Here is a 15993-nt window from a genome sequence, read left to right as displayed (position 1 = left end):
GCCTGTAAACATTAAAAAGATGTTTAAACATAAAAACATAAAGAAACATTACTTTAAAACTCACTGACCTATATTTTCTAGAACTGTCTAGTTTTCAACTATGAAAATGCTATCCAAACATTCACATATACTAATTATTTGTTAATATTTCTTCACCATAAAACCATGTTTGTTATTAGAAAAAAAAAATGTGTGTGTTATTTACCCAGAAAAGGTTAAATAAATCTATGGTTTTCAGTACAGACAGGGCATATTTACATCAGTCTGAGATCTGGCAAAATAGCTGGGAAACTGTGATCTAATTCACCAAAACACAGCTCAACTCTCAATCTGCTTTTCTTATATCAAATTGAGAGGCTGATCTTTGTCTTTTTGTTGATTCCTTTTTCTTTCCCCACCTTCTAAATATATGAATGGTTTGCAGTCTTATCTTGAAGTTCTCTAATTGTCTCTATATTCTTTGCCCCTCCAAGATGTCACCCACTTACATATCTAGTAAACAATTAACTCTTAATTAATACTAAATCTATAGCTTCAAGTCTTATCTCTGTCAGGACTTCCAAACTTTCATTTCTGCTCATGGGCATAATTCCTTGAATTTAAATCATTGCCCTGTAGGCAGAAAAAGTGTCTGGAAGGGAGAATACAGTGATATTCCTATATCCATTCAACTAAGGGGGCAGAACCAATCCTCAAAGTACATAGAGCAGGGAACTACTTATGTGGTAAATTTGAAGGAACACCATAAGACTTTATCTTCCAAAATAGCTCCATAACAGATAGCCTTACTTTAGGGTAAATAAGATTTAATGAAAGTAAGTAGGAAGAACACAAAGAAAGATATTAAGCATAAGACTTGGTCTGTAAGAGGCATTTGTAGAGAAGGCCCTTAGCGGGGACTTTAGACAAAAAGGGGTAATATGACATTTTCGGGCACTTTACGTGGACAAGGTAAAAGAAAAGGGAACAGAGAGGTGGTGAAGAAGAACACTTTGTCTCTTCCCAAATTTTTTCAAGGCAAGTGTTTCAGGGACATCTTCCTGTACCTGCCAGGTGATCAGGATTAGTGTGTGTGTGTTGAGGGTAGAGGGGGAGTGCAGGGATCCTCTTCATCCAGTCTGATAAGAACACTCCACTGAATTCTTTGGTGCAAAAATATTTCCATGCTATTGATTGTAAACAGATAAATAGGAAGACGGGAAAAGTTTGTCATGGACATCTACAGTATCATTACAAAACAGCTTATGTATATGCAACAGTTCCTGGGAGCTCCCATTTGGTCTTGTGGGAAAAGTGTGTGGTTAAAATTCAGGAGAATTGGGGTGACTGCCAGTTTTTACACTACTTTCTGTAATTTTTGGAGGGCAATATATTTAATCCCTTTTGGCCTCAGTTTCCTCAACTGTAAAATGATATTTGATCAGATTATTGTTAAATCCCTTCTAGCACTAAAATTCTATAACTGTAAATGCTGGCATCAAAAGCCACCATCTTCCACCGAATAGTTCCATGACTTTAGGTGAGCCTGTTAATACTGTGTGCTTCCATTTAATCTTAGGAGTTTTCATAGCTTCGGTGCTCACGTTGGGAATAAAACACCATCACTAATCTGTTAGCAGTGCTCCGTGTGTTGCATTTAGTGAACTGCCTAATTCCACCTACTGTATTTTTGGGTCTGAAAAATGAGAAATACTTTGCTAACTCCATGAAAAAAAATCCCTGTGTTGAATATATTCTGTAGTAGTTCAGTGGAACTATTCTTTCCGACTCAAATAATTTCCTCAGGAAGGCTACCATCATTTAAGGGTATCAGAATTGACTGCAGTAATACCAGGACCAGCTTTTCACTTGGTGCTTCCTATCTGCCCACATGGGGTTGTGGAGAATCATTACATCTGATGTACATATAAATAATAGAGAAAATAAGAGGGTAGATGTGATTGAGCTACTTAAAAGTGAAGATTACTGCCACCCTTTCATTTTGCTGTCTACACCAATTGCACCAGGACATGACATAATGTTAATAAGAATTCTTGACAGCTGTAATTGTAGACTTTCACTTACACCTGAAATGACTGATGCTATATCCTTTTAGTTTATATTAGAATAAAAGTGATTTTTCCATGAAGGTAAATCTTTTTTTTTTTTTTTTTAATTTAAAGGAATCTGTTTCTTCTAATAAGAAAATAAAAGCAAGATAAACTACTTTTGCTAAGTATAAATTATTTTTGTTTGCTTTGGTAGCAATAATTTTTGTTTCTGAGTTCTTAGTAAATGTGTCTAGTTCACAATGTAGGAAATTGTGCAGAACTACATAAAATAAATGATAGGATGCTGGATTTAGTAACTCTTAGAAACCTTTTTAAGAAAATGTGGTGCATTTAAGGCTATTCTTTATTATATCAACCAGTCATTCTCAACTGAAGTGATTTTAGTATAATAGACGCTACTGGCATCTAGTGAGCAGGGCCAGGAATACTGCAAAACTCCTATAATGCACAGGACAGCTCTCCACAATAGAGAATTCTGTGGCCAAAATGTCAACAGTGCTGTGGTTGAGAAACCCTGATTTAGACCAAACGGAGTAATGTAAGATCATTTGATATAAGAATAACATCCAGCAAAATGACCAAAGTTTGGCAGCTTTCCTTTGCCTCAGAGAGGAATCTGGATTTAAGTGGCTCAAGACCCTACCACAAAAAAAGGCAGTTTGCTTAACAGTACTTGCTGCCTGGTGGTTGTATAACTGCACCAGGCCTTGGCATAGGTTAACCTGTGGAAAAGGACCTATAAGGAAGCTGAAAGAACCGTATTGACTTCAGGAAAGATAAATCTTTCTCCATGAAATAACCACTACAAATGGAGAGGGTTTGTGTTTGTTTTTAACTCTCATGTCACAAGAAGTATATTTTATTAATTTGAGAACGGCGGAGAATAATGTTGACTCTGATTGTTCCTTCAGCTCCTCAGGAGAGAAACACTGGGAGCAGGCAACTTGGCAAAGCAAAAAGTCAAAAGCTAATTATAGTCCAGCAGCTATGAATAGAGAGTGAGCAACTTATGCCAAAAAACCATCATGATGTTATGATTTAAATAATACTTTCAAAATCATGATACATTTGCATTTTTGTGAGTATCTGTAGTCATTACATGCTTTAATTTATCAGTAAGTGCATAAGTTTTACAATAATTTAAACATTTCTCTAAATACTTTAGTACTTATATTTCAGCTGGATTCTATGGTTTGGTAAATGTGCCTGGAAATATCATCTTAGAGGTAGAGTCTATGGGAACAAGATACTATCTAATTTCATGAACTAAGCTTTGCTAATGGGTCGTGTAAAACAATAAAAATCATGGCTTGGCAATATGATGAAAAGGGAGAAGTAAAATTTGAAGTTGGATTGGATATAAAAAGACAATGGAAAAGGCAGCCAGAGATGGGAAAAACAGAAGTGGTTTGGGGTGACATGGCATTTAAATGGCTGTCCCAATGCTACTGTGAAATGTCATGGTTTCAGTACTTGATAGTGAGAAGCTCAGAGGAAACAGCATAGCAGAGAGAAGAAGCACGAAGTAAGGAGCAAATGGAAGCAAGGAAGGAGGAAACTCACATTGCATTTACATTGGGAAATTCTATTTGGATAGATAAGAAGGCTGCAATTCACTTTTATTTTGCAATGAACAATGACTCTAACCTCAAAGCAAAAGTACTGAATAGCTGAGGTTAAGTAGTTTTCTTTACCTTATTCCTTTCTTCATTGCATATTGTCTGCTTATTTTTTGCTGGTTCCTTTAGCAAGTCAATGTAATCATCATGGAAGTCTTCCACATTCGGATTCATCTTTAAAACGTCTCCCTGCTGTACAAAGCAACAGTTAGTGAGAGCCTGAGCCAGGAAAGTTGGAGGAACAGTGCCATACACTACTTGGAAGAAAACAGACCACTTGCAACCTTTCAGCAAATACATTCCACAAGAGACTGGTGTACTCCCATGATGTGATTTATAAAATTATCCCTCCCAGCTCACAGTTTCCCTCCTGCCTCATTCCTTTGACAGAGTTCTTTGCCAGTAAAAATTGGTTGTTGAAAGGCCCAGCAGGAAAAAAGTAATCATTATAATAAGATGCTCCTGCAGGAGCATTCTCTAGAGAAAGGAATCATTATGCATGGCAGTGTAAACCATTAGGAGAGTCTGGGGAGCAGCAGTGAGGTAGAAATGATTAAAGGTTTCTAGGGGAGAAGAAGGTAGGAAATCCAGAGTATCGACACAAGCAAAATACCAGGGAGACTCTTGAAAAGAGGAAAAAAATTTCACTGAGTATAGTAAAGAAAAACAGCAATTGAGAACACAGGACGCTTCATGTGGTTGAAGATATTTTGTTCCCTGCATTTCATGGGGCTCAGTTTTAGTCACGGAGGTAGTGGAGGTTTGCAAAGTGCTGTGGAGTCAGTGCGAGAGCCAAGAAGACTCTGTAAAGGTGGAAAGAGCCACTGGTATCCCATGTGATAGAACACGCCAGTTTAGAATGATGATTATACTGCAATGGAAGAGTCTCTATTCCACCTGGAATATGATCCTTGGAGCATGCTCATCAAAATGCACATGCGACACTGGCTCAGGAGGATTCAGGGAGACCCACTACTGGGGAGATTCTGCTTTTAGTCCCAACTCTAAACTGAACTGGTTCGTGTCACTCAATGAATCACTCTGCTTTGGTATGCAGCTGATATCTTATTCTAAAATATCAGCTGGTGTGGAAAGAATGCTAGATTTTGAATTAAATCTAAATTCAAATTTCAGATCTACCACTATTGACTACTGGGGCCCATGTAAAGCACTTTTTACCCTCTTTGGAATTTTCCTTTCACCTCTACACAGAAAACGTTTGCCTTCATCTCAACATTATTTGGAAATCACTGGAGATAATGTATATATGAATGTCCTTTGTAAGTCTGAAATTGCTATACATTAGAACGGATTTCTATCACTATTTCAGCCTTGACAGGAATTGCTGAGCCCACTTTCTATAAGTTTGAAAAGAGAGCCATAGCATCAACCTTTATATTTAAAAACATAAAAAAATAGACATTTGCTCTCTTCATACAAACACCTATAAAGTGCTGGTAAACATTCTTTGGCAAGCATTTGTTGCAGCTATAACTCATAAAGATAATGCTGATGCCTATTTCTCTTGCCAGAGAGACCCTTTCTCATTTCCACATCCACCCAAATTAAACACCTTCAAGCACTGAAAGATAGTTCTTCTCTTTACCAATTCATTGGGCATTTACTACAAATGCCAAAACTCTTTCAGATAACCTGCTTTAAAAAGCAAAGCAGGCCAGGTGTGGTGGCTCACACCTGTAACACCAGCATTTTGAGAGGCCAAGGAGGAAAGATCACTTGAGTCCAGGAGTTTGAGACCAGCTTGGGCAACATAGTGAGACCTCAACTTTACAAAAAAAATCAAAACATGTGGTGGGGCATGCCTGTGGTCCCAGCTACTTGGTAGGCTGAGGTTGGAGGATTGCTTGAGCCTGGGAAGACGAGGCTGCAGTGAGCCATGGTAACACCACTACACTCCAGCCTGGGCAACAGAACAACACACTGTCTCTAAATCAATCAATCAACCAATCAATCAATAAAAGGTAAAGCATAGTGTTAAATGTTGTGTGGGACACTAAATTTAGCGGCGCCAGAGGGTTTCCTTAAGTATAATCAAGTAGGGAGGATTGGGATGGCAACAGTAGTTTTATGTGATGTAATTATATGTAGTAGTTATATGTGTGATTATACTAGCATTATAGCCTGAATGTTTATGTTCACCTAAAGTTTATATGTTAAAATCCACATCCTTAAGGTGATGGTATTAGAAGATGATGCCTTTGGGAAGTGATTAGGTCATGAGGGTGAAGCCCTCATGAATAGGATTAGTGCCCTCAGAAAAGAGGGCTGAGAGATACCCCTCATTCTTCCACCATGTAAGGTTAGTGTGAGTAGACAGCTACCAGGAAGTCCTCACTAGACACCGAATCTGCCAGCATCTTGATCTTGAACTTCCAGCCTCCAGAACTATGAGAAACAAATGTCTGCTTTTTATAAGGCATCTTGTCTATGGCATTTGGCATAGCAGTCAGGATGGACTAAGACAGGTAGGAAGGCACACAAGTGGCATGAGAGATCAGGGAGGGAGTGATATAGCTAAGGAAGGATTTATGGAGGAGGCAGCATTTGGGTTTGGCTCTGAGAGATGGTAAGATTTCGAAAAACAGACAGAAGGTCGTGTCCTTGAAGTAAAGGTTTAGAAGTGGAAAATCCCAGGGAGCACAGTAGATCAGTAGGACACAGATCTACAGTGAATGTAGAAGCACAGTGGTTGGGAAAGGTGACCAGCCTCAGAACATTGAAAGGCCTTGAATTGGAACTTGACTTGGTAAGGAAGAGTTTGTAGTGGAGTGTTGTGAATGTGAAGATGACACTAGCAGAACTATTTAGGAAGGGTAATCTAGCTGGGAGTATAATTAGGGGACTCCTGACTAGTGCAAAAGAGAATCCAAGTGACAGGCTGAGCGTGAGAAAGACAGAATGCAATCCTGGCTACACTGAGTATGGAAGGAATGGAGAATGAGGAAGTGGGAGAGGCCATGGAAACAGCCCTTTCAGGAAGAATAGCCATCAAGGTAAAAGCTGGAAAGGGATATAATTTGAAGAAAGCAGATTTTATGAAGCCGACCCTCACTTTAAGATGTGCAATATAAATGGGAGGAATATTGTAGACAATGAAGAGCAAAGAGTCAGAGGAAGCAGTGATTTGCAGCCTGTGTATTGGAAGTCAGAAGCAGCAGCAGCTCCTCAGGAGGTGGGATGGAGGTGGGGAGGAAAGGATAAATGTTGAAAAAGATAACATGAGATATATGGTTTATTATCATTGTGAAACATTGATGGGAAGCAAATAACATATATATTAGAAATATTAATCATTTCATATATTAAAAATTTCAGTTTTCTCAAACCTGATTGTAGAATTTATGTGTGGGTAATAATACAAAAGAAAGAAAAAGCTATGCACAAAGATGTTCATTGTGGTGTTATTTAAAATGGTAAAATGGTTAGAAAATCTAGATTCTGTTTTTTTTTTTTTTTTTTTTTTTTTAGCTTTTAAGAAATTTGCATGCCTATTAATTCAGGATAACATACATAATCATGTTGCATAAATCTTTCAAAAGGATTTCATTATATACTGCATCTTCATAGTTGTATCAGCGCTCCAAGATTTACCACGGTTGTAGAAATTTTTTTTTTTTTTTTTTTTTATTATACTTTAAGTTCTAGGGTACATGTGCATAACGTGCAGGTTTGTTACATATGTATACTTATGCCATGTTGGTGTGCTGCACCCACCAACTCGTCAGCACCCATCAATTCATCATTTATATCATGTATAACTCCCCAATGCAATCCCTCCCTCCTCCCCCCTCCCCATGATAGGCCCCAGTGTGTGATGATCCCCTTCCCGAGTCCAAGTGATCTCATTGTTCAGTTCCCACCTATGAGTGAGAACATGCGGTGTTTGGTTTTCTCTTCTTGTGATAGTTTGCTAAGAATGATGGTTTCCAGCTGCATCCATGTCCCTACAAAGGACGCAAACTCATCCTTTTTTATGGCTGCATAGTATTCCATGGCGTATATGTGCCACATTTTCTTAATCCAGTCTGTCACAGATGGACATCTGGGTTGATTCCAAGTCTTTGCTATTGTGAATAGTGCCGCAATAAACATACGTGTGCATGTGTCTTTGTAGTAGAATAATTTATAATCCTTTGGGTATATACCCAGTAGTGGGATGGCTGGGTCATATGGTACATCTAGTTCTAGATCCTTGAGGAATTGCCATACTGTTTTCCATAATGGTTGAACTAGTTTACAATCCCACCAACAGTGTAAAAGCGTTCCTATTTCTCCACATCCTCTCCAACACCTGTTGTTTCCTTATAGCTCAGGGTTAGAGCATTGGACTGCAGACCAAGAAAATCTAGATTCTTAACCAAAGGATAAAGATAAGTTAGTTGGGCACCCACTGAATTAAAAGCCTCACAAACTATTTGAATGGAAGAGGCACATAAATTTATGACATAGAAATTCCTACCATAAAAAGTGGCTGCTAGAAATAAATATAATTCTGCTCTGAACTGCAAGACCACCACTAGGCCTCAATCACAATTATCCCAACAATAATCTTGAGTATCTTCACAGTCAATTGTCAGGGCTACCCTGGGATCCACTTTATAGATCAGGAAACAGAGACTCAGGGAGATTAAATAATGTACCCAAGGTCACAAATTCAATTATTTAGGGAGTTGGTATTTCAAGGCAACTGTGCTTTGCTTTACAGCCTTTGATCTTAATGACCTTGCTATTCTGCCCATCCTCAACAACCAGTTCTTTCAGCCAGCTATGAAAACAGCATTAATCAAACCAGCTTTTGACATGACACTGACAGAGAAACATATGTATTTCACTTTAACTGGTTTTGCTTAGACATAAACATATTCTCTATATTTGTTACCATCAAATTGGTATTCTGTGAAAAGTGATCATGATTAGTTTACTATTTCCATGAGGAAAAGTGTTCAATGAATACCTGAAGATTACTTTTATTTTCTCTGGTGCCACAATTTGGAGAGGAAAAAAAAAAAAAACACCCTGGCATCTATTATTTATGAACAAAACCATAGGCTACTTAATTATGAAACAAAACCATAGGCTACTTAATACAAAGTTTACTGGCAGAGTCTTAATGGGACACATTTTTTAGGATATGATCCATGAAAATGTAAACCAGACACCTTAATTGTGTTTAGCCCTCATTCCCAGCAATATTTTTCTCTGCAGTGATGGGAAAGAAATAGAATTAATTATCAGAAACACCCAGATAATTATGTTAGAAAGCTGTGAAACAAATGTGCACATTACATCCCTTGACAAATTCTATTAAAACGTCTTTGCACCAGAAGACATTTGATTAACACATTTTTATTTATTTTGCTTGAAAATACATATTCTAGGAAGAAGAAATTACCTTCAGTTTTTCTTCAAGCTCTGTGAGGGACTCACATAATTCAGTCACAGATTCAAGAACCTCGTTGTGTTTTGTCACTATTTTCTCAATATATTTCTGTCCTTCTTCCAAACCTGGGGAGAAGGATGAAACTAATTTTAAAGGTCAAATTTTTAGCAAGAAAAAAAGTCCAGGTATAAATTCATCTCCCTGTCCAGTGTAAGGGCTGATAAATTGTAAGTTCTTAATAAATATTTGCTGAACAGATAAATAAATGAATAAAGACATGTTTCTAAAAGCTAGATATTCTAGGAAAATGATTACATTTGCTGTACCATGCCACTTTCACATAACCTAAATAATGTTGCTACATGAATAGTCTCAAAGCTCAATTCTCCTCAGTTTTTCCTGTTCAGAAAATCCAGTGGTTCCTCTCTGCTTACAGAAGAATAAATTCCTCAGGATGGCATTCAAGGCCCTTCCATAACATGGTTTCAATCTGCCTCTCCCAAATGTATGTCACTCTAGTTCTCTCCTGTATTTTATCTCCAGCCAAACGGAACCAGCAACTCCTCCTGAAGATCCCCACAGCAGCTGAGTATTCCTTCCTCTACCAGGACTACTGTCCCTCCACTCTCTATTTCTGCTGTCCAAATATAACCTACTCTTTAAGGTCCACCTGAAATGCCAACATTTCTGTGAAGATATTCTTAATCTTTTCCAACTGGGCTTTTCCATATATATTGTAATAAAAATAGCTATCATGTAGCACATGCTTATTATTTGCCTGTGCCTAAGCACTGTATAACCATTGCTCAATGTAATCCTTGGATAGACTCTACTACTATCCACATTTTACAAATGAGGAATGCGATGCTCAAAAGAACTTCTTGCCTGGGCACAGTGGGTCGTGCCTGTAATCTGAGCACTTTGGGAGACCAAGGTGGTCAGACCACTTGAGGTCAGGAGTTCGAGACCAGCCTGACCAACATGGTGAAACCCCATCTCTACTAAAAATACAAAAATTAACCTGGCATGGTGGCGCATGCCTGTAATCTCAGCTACTCGGGATGCTGAGGCAGGAAAATCACTTGAACCTGGGAGGTGTAGGTTTCAGTGAACCGAGATCATGCTGCTGCACTCCAGCCTGGGTGACAAAGCAAGACTTTGTCTCAAAAAAAAAAAAAGAACTTCTTTAGGTGACCAATACAATAAATGGAGGAACAGGGATTTGAACCCAGGACTATCTGACTCCACACCCTAGGCCAAGATTGTGTCACACATTGTTATGGGCTGAACTATGTCCCCCATCCTGCCAAGTTCGTATGTTGAAGTCTCAATTCCCAGTACCTCAGAACGTAATTGTATTTGGAGATAAGATCTTTAAAGAGGTGGTTAAATTAAAATGAGGCCATTGGGATGGGGCACTAATCCAATATGACTGGTGCCCTTACAAGCAGAGGGAGAGACACCAGGGGCGTGTGTTTGCAGAGGGATGACCATGTGAAGAGGCAACAAGAGATCAGCCATCTGCAAGCCAAGCAGAGTGGCCTGACATGAAACCAACCCTGCTGGCATCTTCATCTTGGACTTCCAGACTCCAGAAGTGTGAGAAAATAAGTTTCTGTTTAAGCCACCCAGTCAGTGGTATTTTGTTACGGCAGCCCTAGAAAACGAACACGAACATTTTATGACCTTCTCAATCCATTTACCATACCATGACTTCAAGGCCTAGACTGTGGTCTCTTGAATGCAGGAACCAGGTCTTACTTGTCTTTATAACAGCCACAGCTCTTAGTAGATAACAGGTAGGCAAAAGTTTGAGATAATTTTTTTGCATGAAAATTCTGAGTTCAGTAGTGCTTGAACAGCTTGCAAGAGTTGATATAATCTTAAAGTACTTCCCTTGATGCACTAATTTTAAAAAATGTATAGCTTCCATACCAAACAGATGGAGACTCATGTCATTCATTTATTCATTCAGTGATTCATTTATCCATCAAATATTTGTTAAGCTGTTGGTATGTGCCATGAGACAGTGAACTAACAGGCAAAAATCCCTCCTCGAATACAGCTTACACTCTGGTAAGGAAAGCCAGGCAACAGACAAATACCTATATAAAATGTCAGTTGGTGATAAGGGCCAGGGATACAAACAAAGCCAGAGGCAGGATCTTCCATGTCAAGAAGGGAATTTAACTTTTTAGGGGCTTTGTCAGTACTTATCATGCTTTTAGATTGAATAGGCATTGATCCAGGCACAAATACAGTGAAAAATAAAATATACTTTCCTCAAGTTTATGGGCAGTAGAGAAGACAAATAGGTGTTTATACTACAATGTAAAAAGTTCAGTCGTGGAGGAAATATATACCAGGCTATGGGAGCAGAGTGTCTCCAAAATTTTTAGTGCACTTACACAGTAACTCCAGCAAGAAGATGTCACCTTAGTTTCCATTAATTTTTCAATCCGTATTTTATTATTTTTATGTTTCTACCCTTTTCTTCTGGAATATCATGAATAATTCATTCTCAACAATTTAAGTAGTATACTACAAAATTTCAAAATTTATGGCTCTCCATGGATAGTGTTTCATGTTATATAAGAGAAAATATCTGGCAGCAGCCATGGGCAGCCAAATTAAGCATTTTGTACCAACTGCTGTGTCTTCTTTCTGGGCTGCATTTGCCTGGTCACTGGGAATTACTCTGGGTCTCGTAGGACTGATACCAGGGAATTCATGGAACTTATTCCTCAGAGCCCTCAAGAACTATCACCCTCCATGGACTTCTTAAATGGGTGCCTCTTTTAGGAGGAAAGATCTCCCAGGCTGACATGACATTATCTTTTCTAGTCATGGAAGAGAGGAAAGCAGAACTTGTAAAATGGCAATTTGAGTTCTCCCATTTATTCCACAAGTGAGAGGAAGACAGGAGAATTTTCCAGGTCTTTCTCAAATTCGTGAACCAAAAGCCTCGTTGAAATGAGAGGGCTGGAGACTTCCATCTTAGCTTTATGTCTAGTTAAAGTATTACTGAAGTTTTCTATGTTTTTCGAGGAATCACTCTAGTGGAAATTAGATGGGTTTTTTTTTTGTTGTTGTTGTTGTTTATATAAGCTGAGTATTGTTCTGGTGTCATTACCCTAGAGATGAACAACAAGGATGGAGGAGAAAAGAGAATAGAGAAGGAAGGCTTACACAAAGTAGTTAAAAATCTGCAGGCTTCATCTGCTCCAGAAATTCCTTCCTCTGTTCCCTGTTTGCTTTCCCTGGCTGTGGGTTCTTATCTTGAACATTTTCCCTGAATAGGTTGGTATACTGAGGACCTTGAGGACTTGCCACGCTCTTGCTTTCTACTGGATTAGGCTCAGTATAGATTTGTTCAATGGCCAATCACTGGATATCTTAAAAGAGATCTCACCATATAAGCGCTGAGCAAGGTCAGTGGCCTCCTGAATTCTTTCTTCTTGCTGCGGCACTGAGGGTGCAATAAACTTATTGAACTGCTGGTGGAGAATTTTCACAGCTTCCTTTGTCTTGCATTCTGTGGAATATTTTCCCACTCTTACAACTGTGGCACTTGCATCTTCATACCAAAAGTGACACTAAATTTAAATAGGATAAAGCACAGATGAAAGAAATATGGTCCTTCTAAAGTTCTTAATTTTGACCAGTGGAGTATCAAATTTTAATTCCCTCAACTTTATGTTCACATTGGCTTGAACTTTCTAAGTCATAATAAAGAAAATATTAAAACATGATCATATTCTTTTGCACTTAAATGTTAGTGGCAGAAATAAGTACAAATATGAAAATACATGTAAATAAAACTATAAGAAAGTAAAAATATGAAACTATATTTGATTCTCCTGCCTTCTTAGGTTTGCCTAAAATATAATTCCTAAGAGGAATGTTGCAGACTTACAAGAACAGGCAGGATAAAAAGCATCTGGAACTAAAAAGAATCCAAATACATGCTAACTGGCAAGAAAAAGGTCAAATGTTCCCAATCCAGCATAATGAATTGATATCATTAACAATACATTGCTAAAGTATTGCCTGATGAACACTCTAAGAAAGAAATTCTCATTGAAGAATAAGGTTTAGTTTATGAATGGGAAAATATCATCCAACAAATAGCATTTCACCTTTTCTTAATAGAAAATAGTTATATTTTCCAACCACAGTGGAGAATGAGACAGTTTCTCATTAAAACTAAATAACTGTGATGGAAGGAATGTCTTACCCAGACCCAAAGCACTTATGCAGGGTGAGAGATAGGAACACACGACTCTGTTAGGAGTTGGTTTTAAATAGTGCCACAAAGACACAACAAACCTATACATCATATGTAGAAGACTGATCATTTTGATTCTCTTTAATCTGGTGTTAAATCTAAAAACTCAACTGCATTAGTGGTAAAGACGTTCTGTATCTCAAACAATAATGGGCAACAAAGAACACTCAAGAACTTCAAGTGCAGAATTTCTTCAATACAAAGTGTTCAAACAATAACTTTAACTTGTTAGATTTCATATATTTTATGTATACTCTACCTTTTATCCTCTTGACAGTAATAAAAGAAAACACCAATAACAACTTTTTTAACTGAAAAATCACAGTATCAATCTTTAAAATAAATATTTTCAAGTTCTGTGAAATAAATAAGCCACTCTGAGCATTTTAAACAGATATTCAGCATAATTTCATGATAATTAAACATCTTCAATTGATGAGGTTATGGAGAAACAGGAACTCTCATACATTGCCGGTAAATTAGTAAACACCTTTCTCAAGATAAATTGACGAATAAAATCAAAGACCTTATAACATTCATCCCCTTAAGTCCAGCAATTCTATTTTAAAGAATTATCCTAAGAAAAACAATCATGGAACGGAGCATGATACATGTATATAACGACAATAACAACTAATGTGACATTGCTTTAAAGTTGCAAAATAATTTTTGAAAACAACATTGCAACATGGATGCCACTGCAAAAAGAAGATACCTCTTCTATCACCTCCTGGAGATGCTCAGTCAGGTCCAAATTCTTCTTGTAATCTGTCACAACTTTGTCAAAGTCATCCACATGTTTTTGCAAATCCTTCACGACTTCCAAAAGGACATTAACTTTATCACTTGGATAATTTGAGAAGGAATCAGAGGTTTTATTACTAACTTTTTCCATTTTCCTTTTCAAAGCCTGTGTGAAAAACAAGAAGTTTTTAAAATAACATTCAATTTGTATTTATGATGCTAGTGATTAAATACTGAGAGTAAAACTAGAAAAAGCTTTTGCAGCTTCCTCCAATCTATTAAAATAATAATTATTACAAATATATTATGGAAAGAATGGGTTTTCCCCAAATTCTATTGATTTAGCATTCAGCAAATAAATAGAAGATGTATACAGGTTTATTCCAGATTTTGAGACTAGTAATATGATATTTTTTAAAGACAATGATAATTAAATCAAATAGTTGTCCTCAATAAGCTCACTGTCTCCTGGAAAAGGCATTTAAATAATCTAGCCAGTACATGTGATAATCAGGGTAGGAATAAGAGGCTATAGGACCAGCAAAACTAATGACATAGATGGATGCAAGAAAAGGAGGAGGAGTGTAGAAGGCGTGTGCATGTGTCCATGCATGTGTGTCTATGTGTTGGGGAGAAGAATGGAAGTAGACAAGCTGGGTAGGTTTGGCAGAAACCATTCTGGATCCGCCTCAAGAGATAAATCAATTTATTATGTATTTTTATATGAAGGATAAAATTGTTATAAAAATGGAAAAATACCCTTTGAGTCCCAATGCTACAAAAAGCCAGAGTTAGGTATCTAGATTTGAAATGCAAAACAATTTTGCAATAATTGTGTAGTACACACATACACACACACACATATACAAACCATATTTTCTTGTTACCTGCATTTTTTCAGCATACATATCAACTTGTTGAATTTGATATTTAAGCACCTTCAGATTCCGATATTTTTCATTTTTCTTAGTGTAATTAAACTTCAAATTATTGAATTTCTTTTTGACATCTTTGAATGACTCTTTGAGCTGTAGTTCAACAAAAAGAAATAGGTGATTTCCTTAAAATGAGAAAACAAAGTAAGTCATAAATAAATCAAAGCATCTGAACACTTCAACATATTTATAGTCTTAAAAATGTATTTAGGGTAATTTTCTCTCCCTTCCATTCCCTTCCTTTCCCTTTCTTCTTTTTTGAGACAGGGTCTCACTTTGTCACTCAGGCTGGAGTGCATTGACACGATCTGGACTCATTGCAACATCTGCCTCCTGGGTTCAAGTAATTCTCATGTCTCTCCTAAGTAGCTAGCACTGCAGATGTGTGCCACCATGCCTGGCTAATTTTTGTACTTTTAGTAGAGACAGGGTTTCACCATATTGGCGAGACTAGTCTCGAACTCCCGGCCTCAAGCGATCCACCTACCGCGGCCTCCTAAAGTGCTGGGATTACAGGCTTGAGCCACCGCGCCTGGCCTCAGAGTGATTTTCAATAGAAAACAAATCTGCCAAGTGGACACACAAAGTGAATTTAAATACATCCTCCAAATATGAGTAATTATAAAATGCTTAATACTTTTCGATTTGTAATTTTTAATTAGGAATTATAGCTATAGAACATTCCTTTGTCCCTCAAGTAAGAAAATTTCTCATATATCAGACATAAACTTTTTTTTTTTTTTTTTTTTTTTGAGACGGAGTCTCGCTCTGTCGCCCGGGCTGGAGTGCAGTGGCCGGATCTCAGCTCACTGCAAGCTCCGCCTCCCGGGTTCACGCCATTCTCCTGCCTCAGCCTCCCTAGTACCTGGGACTACAGGCTCCCGCCACCTTGGCCGGCTAGTTTTTTGTATTTTTTAGTAGAGACGGGGTTTCACCGTGTTAGCCAGAATGGTCT

General features: G+C 37.7%; 1 protein-coding gene across 1 annotated transcript in view; it reads right to left on the bottom strand.

Annotated features, from left to right (window-relative positions):
- CCDC141 (coiled-coil domain containing 141) overlaps positions 1-15993 on the bottom strand; it is a 207778-nt gene that overhangs the window by 9504 nt on the left and 182281 nt on the right. Inside the window, exons 18-22 of the mRNA XM_010382868.2 lie at positions 14991-15131; positions 14075-14269; positions 12484-12667; positions 9084-9196; positions 3746-3862 (exon numbers count right to left, since the gene is read on the bottom strand). Of these exons, the coding sequence (XP_010381170.2) occupies positions 3746-3862; positions 9084-9196; positions 12484-12667; positions 14075-14269; positions 14991-15131 (750 nt within the window). The remainder of the gene's footprint in view (positions 1-3745; positions 3863-9083; positions 9197-12483; positions 12668-14074; positions 14270-14990; positions 15132-15993) is intronic.

This window comes from Rhinopithecus roxellana, chromosome 14, assembly GCF_007565055.1.
Source record: "Rhinopithecus roxellana isolate Shanxi Qingling chromosome 14, ASM756505v1, whole genome shotgun sequence".
NCBI lineage: Eukaryota > Metazoa > Chordata > Mammalia > Primates > Cercopithecidae > Rhinopithecus > Rhinopithecus roxellana.
The sequence above is the reverse complement of the archived record's forward strand: the minus strand, read 5'-3'. Positions and strand labels throughout refer to the sequence as shown.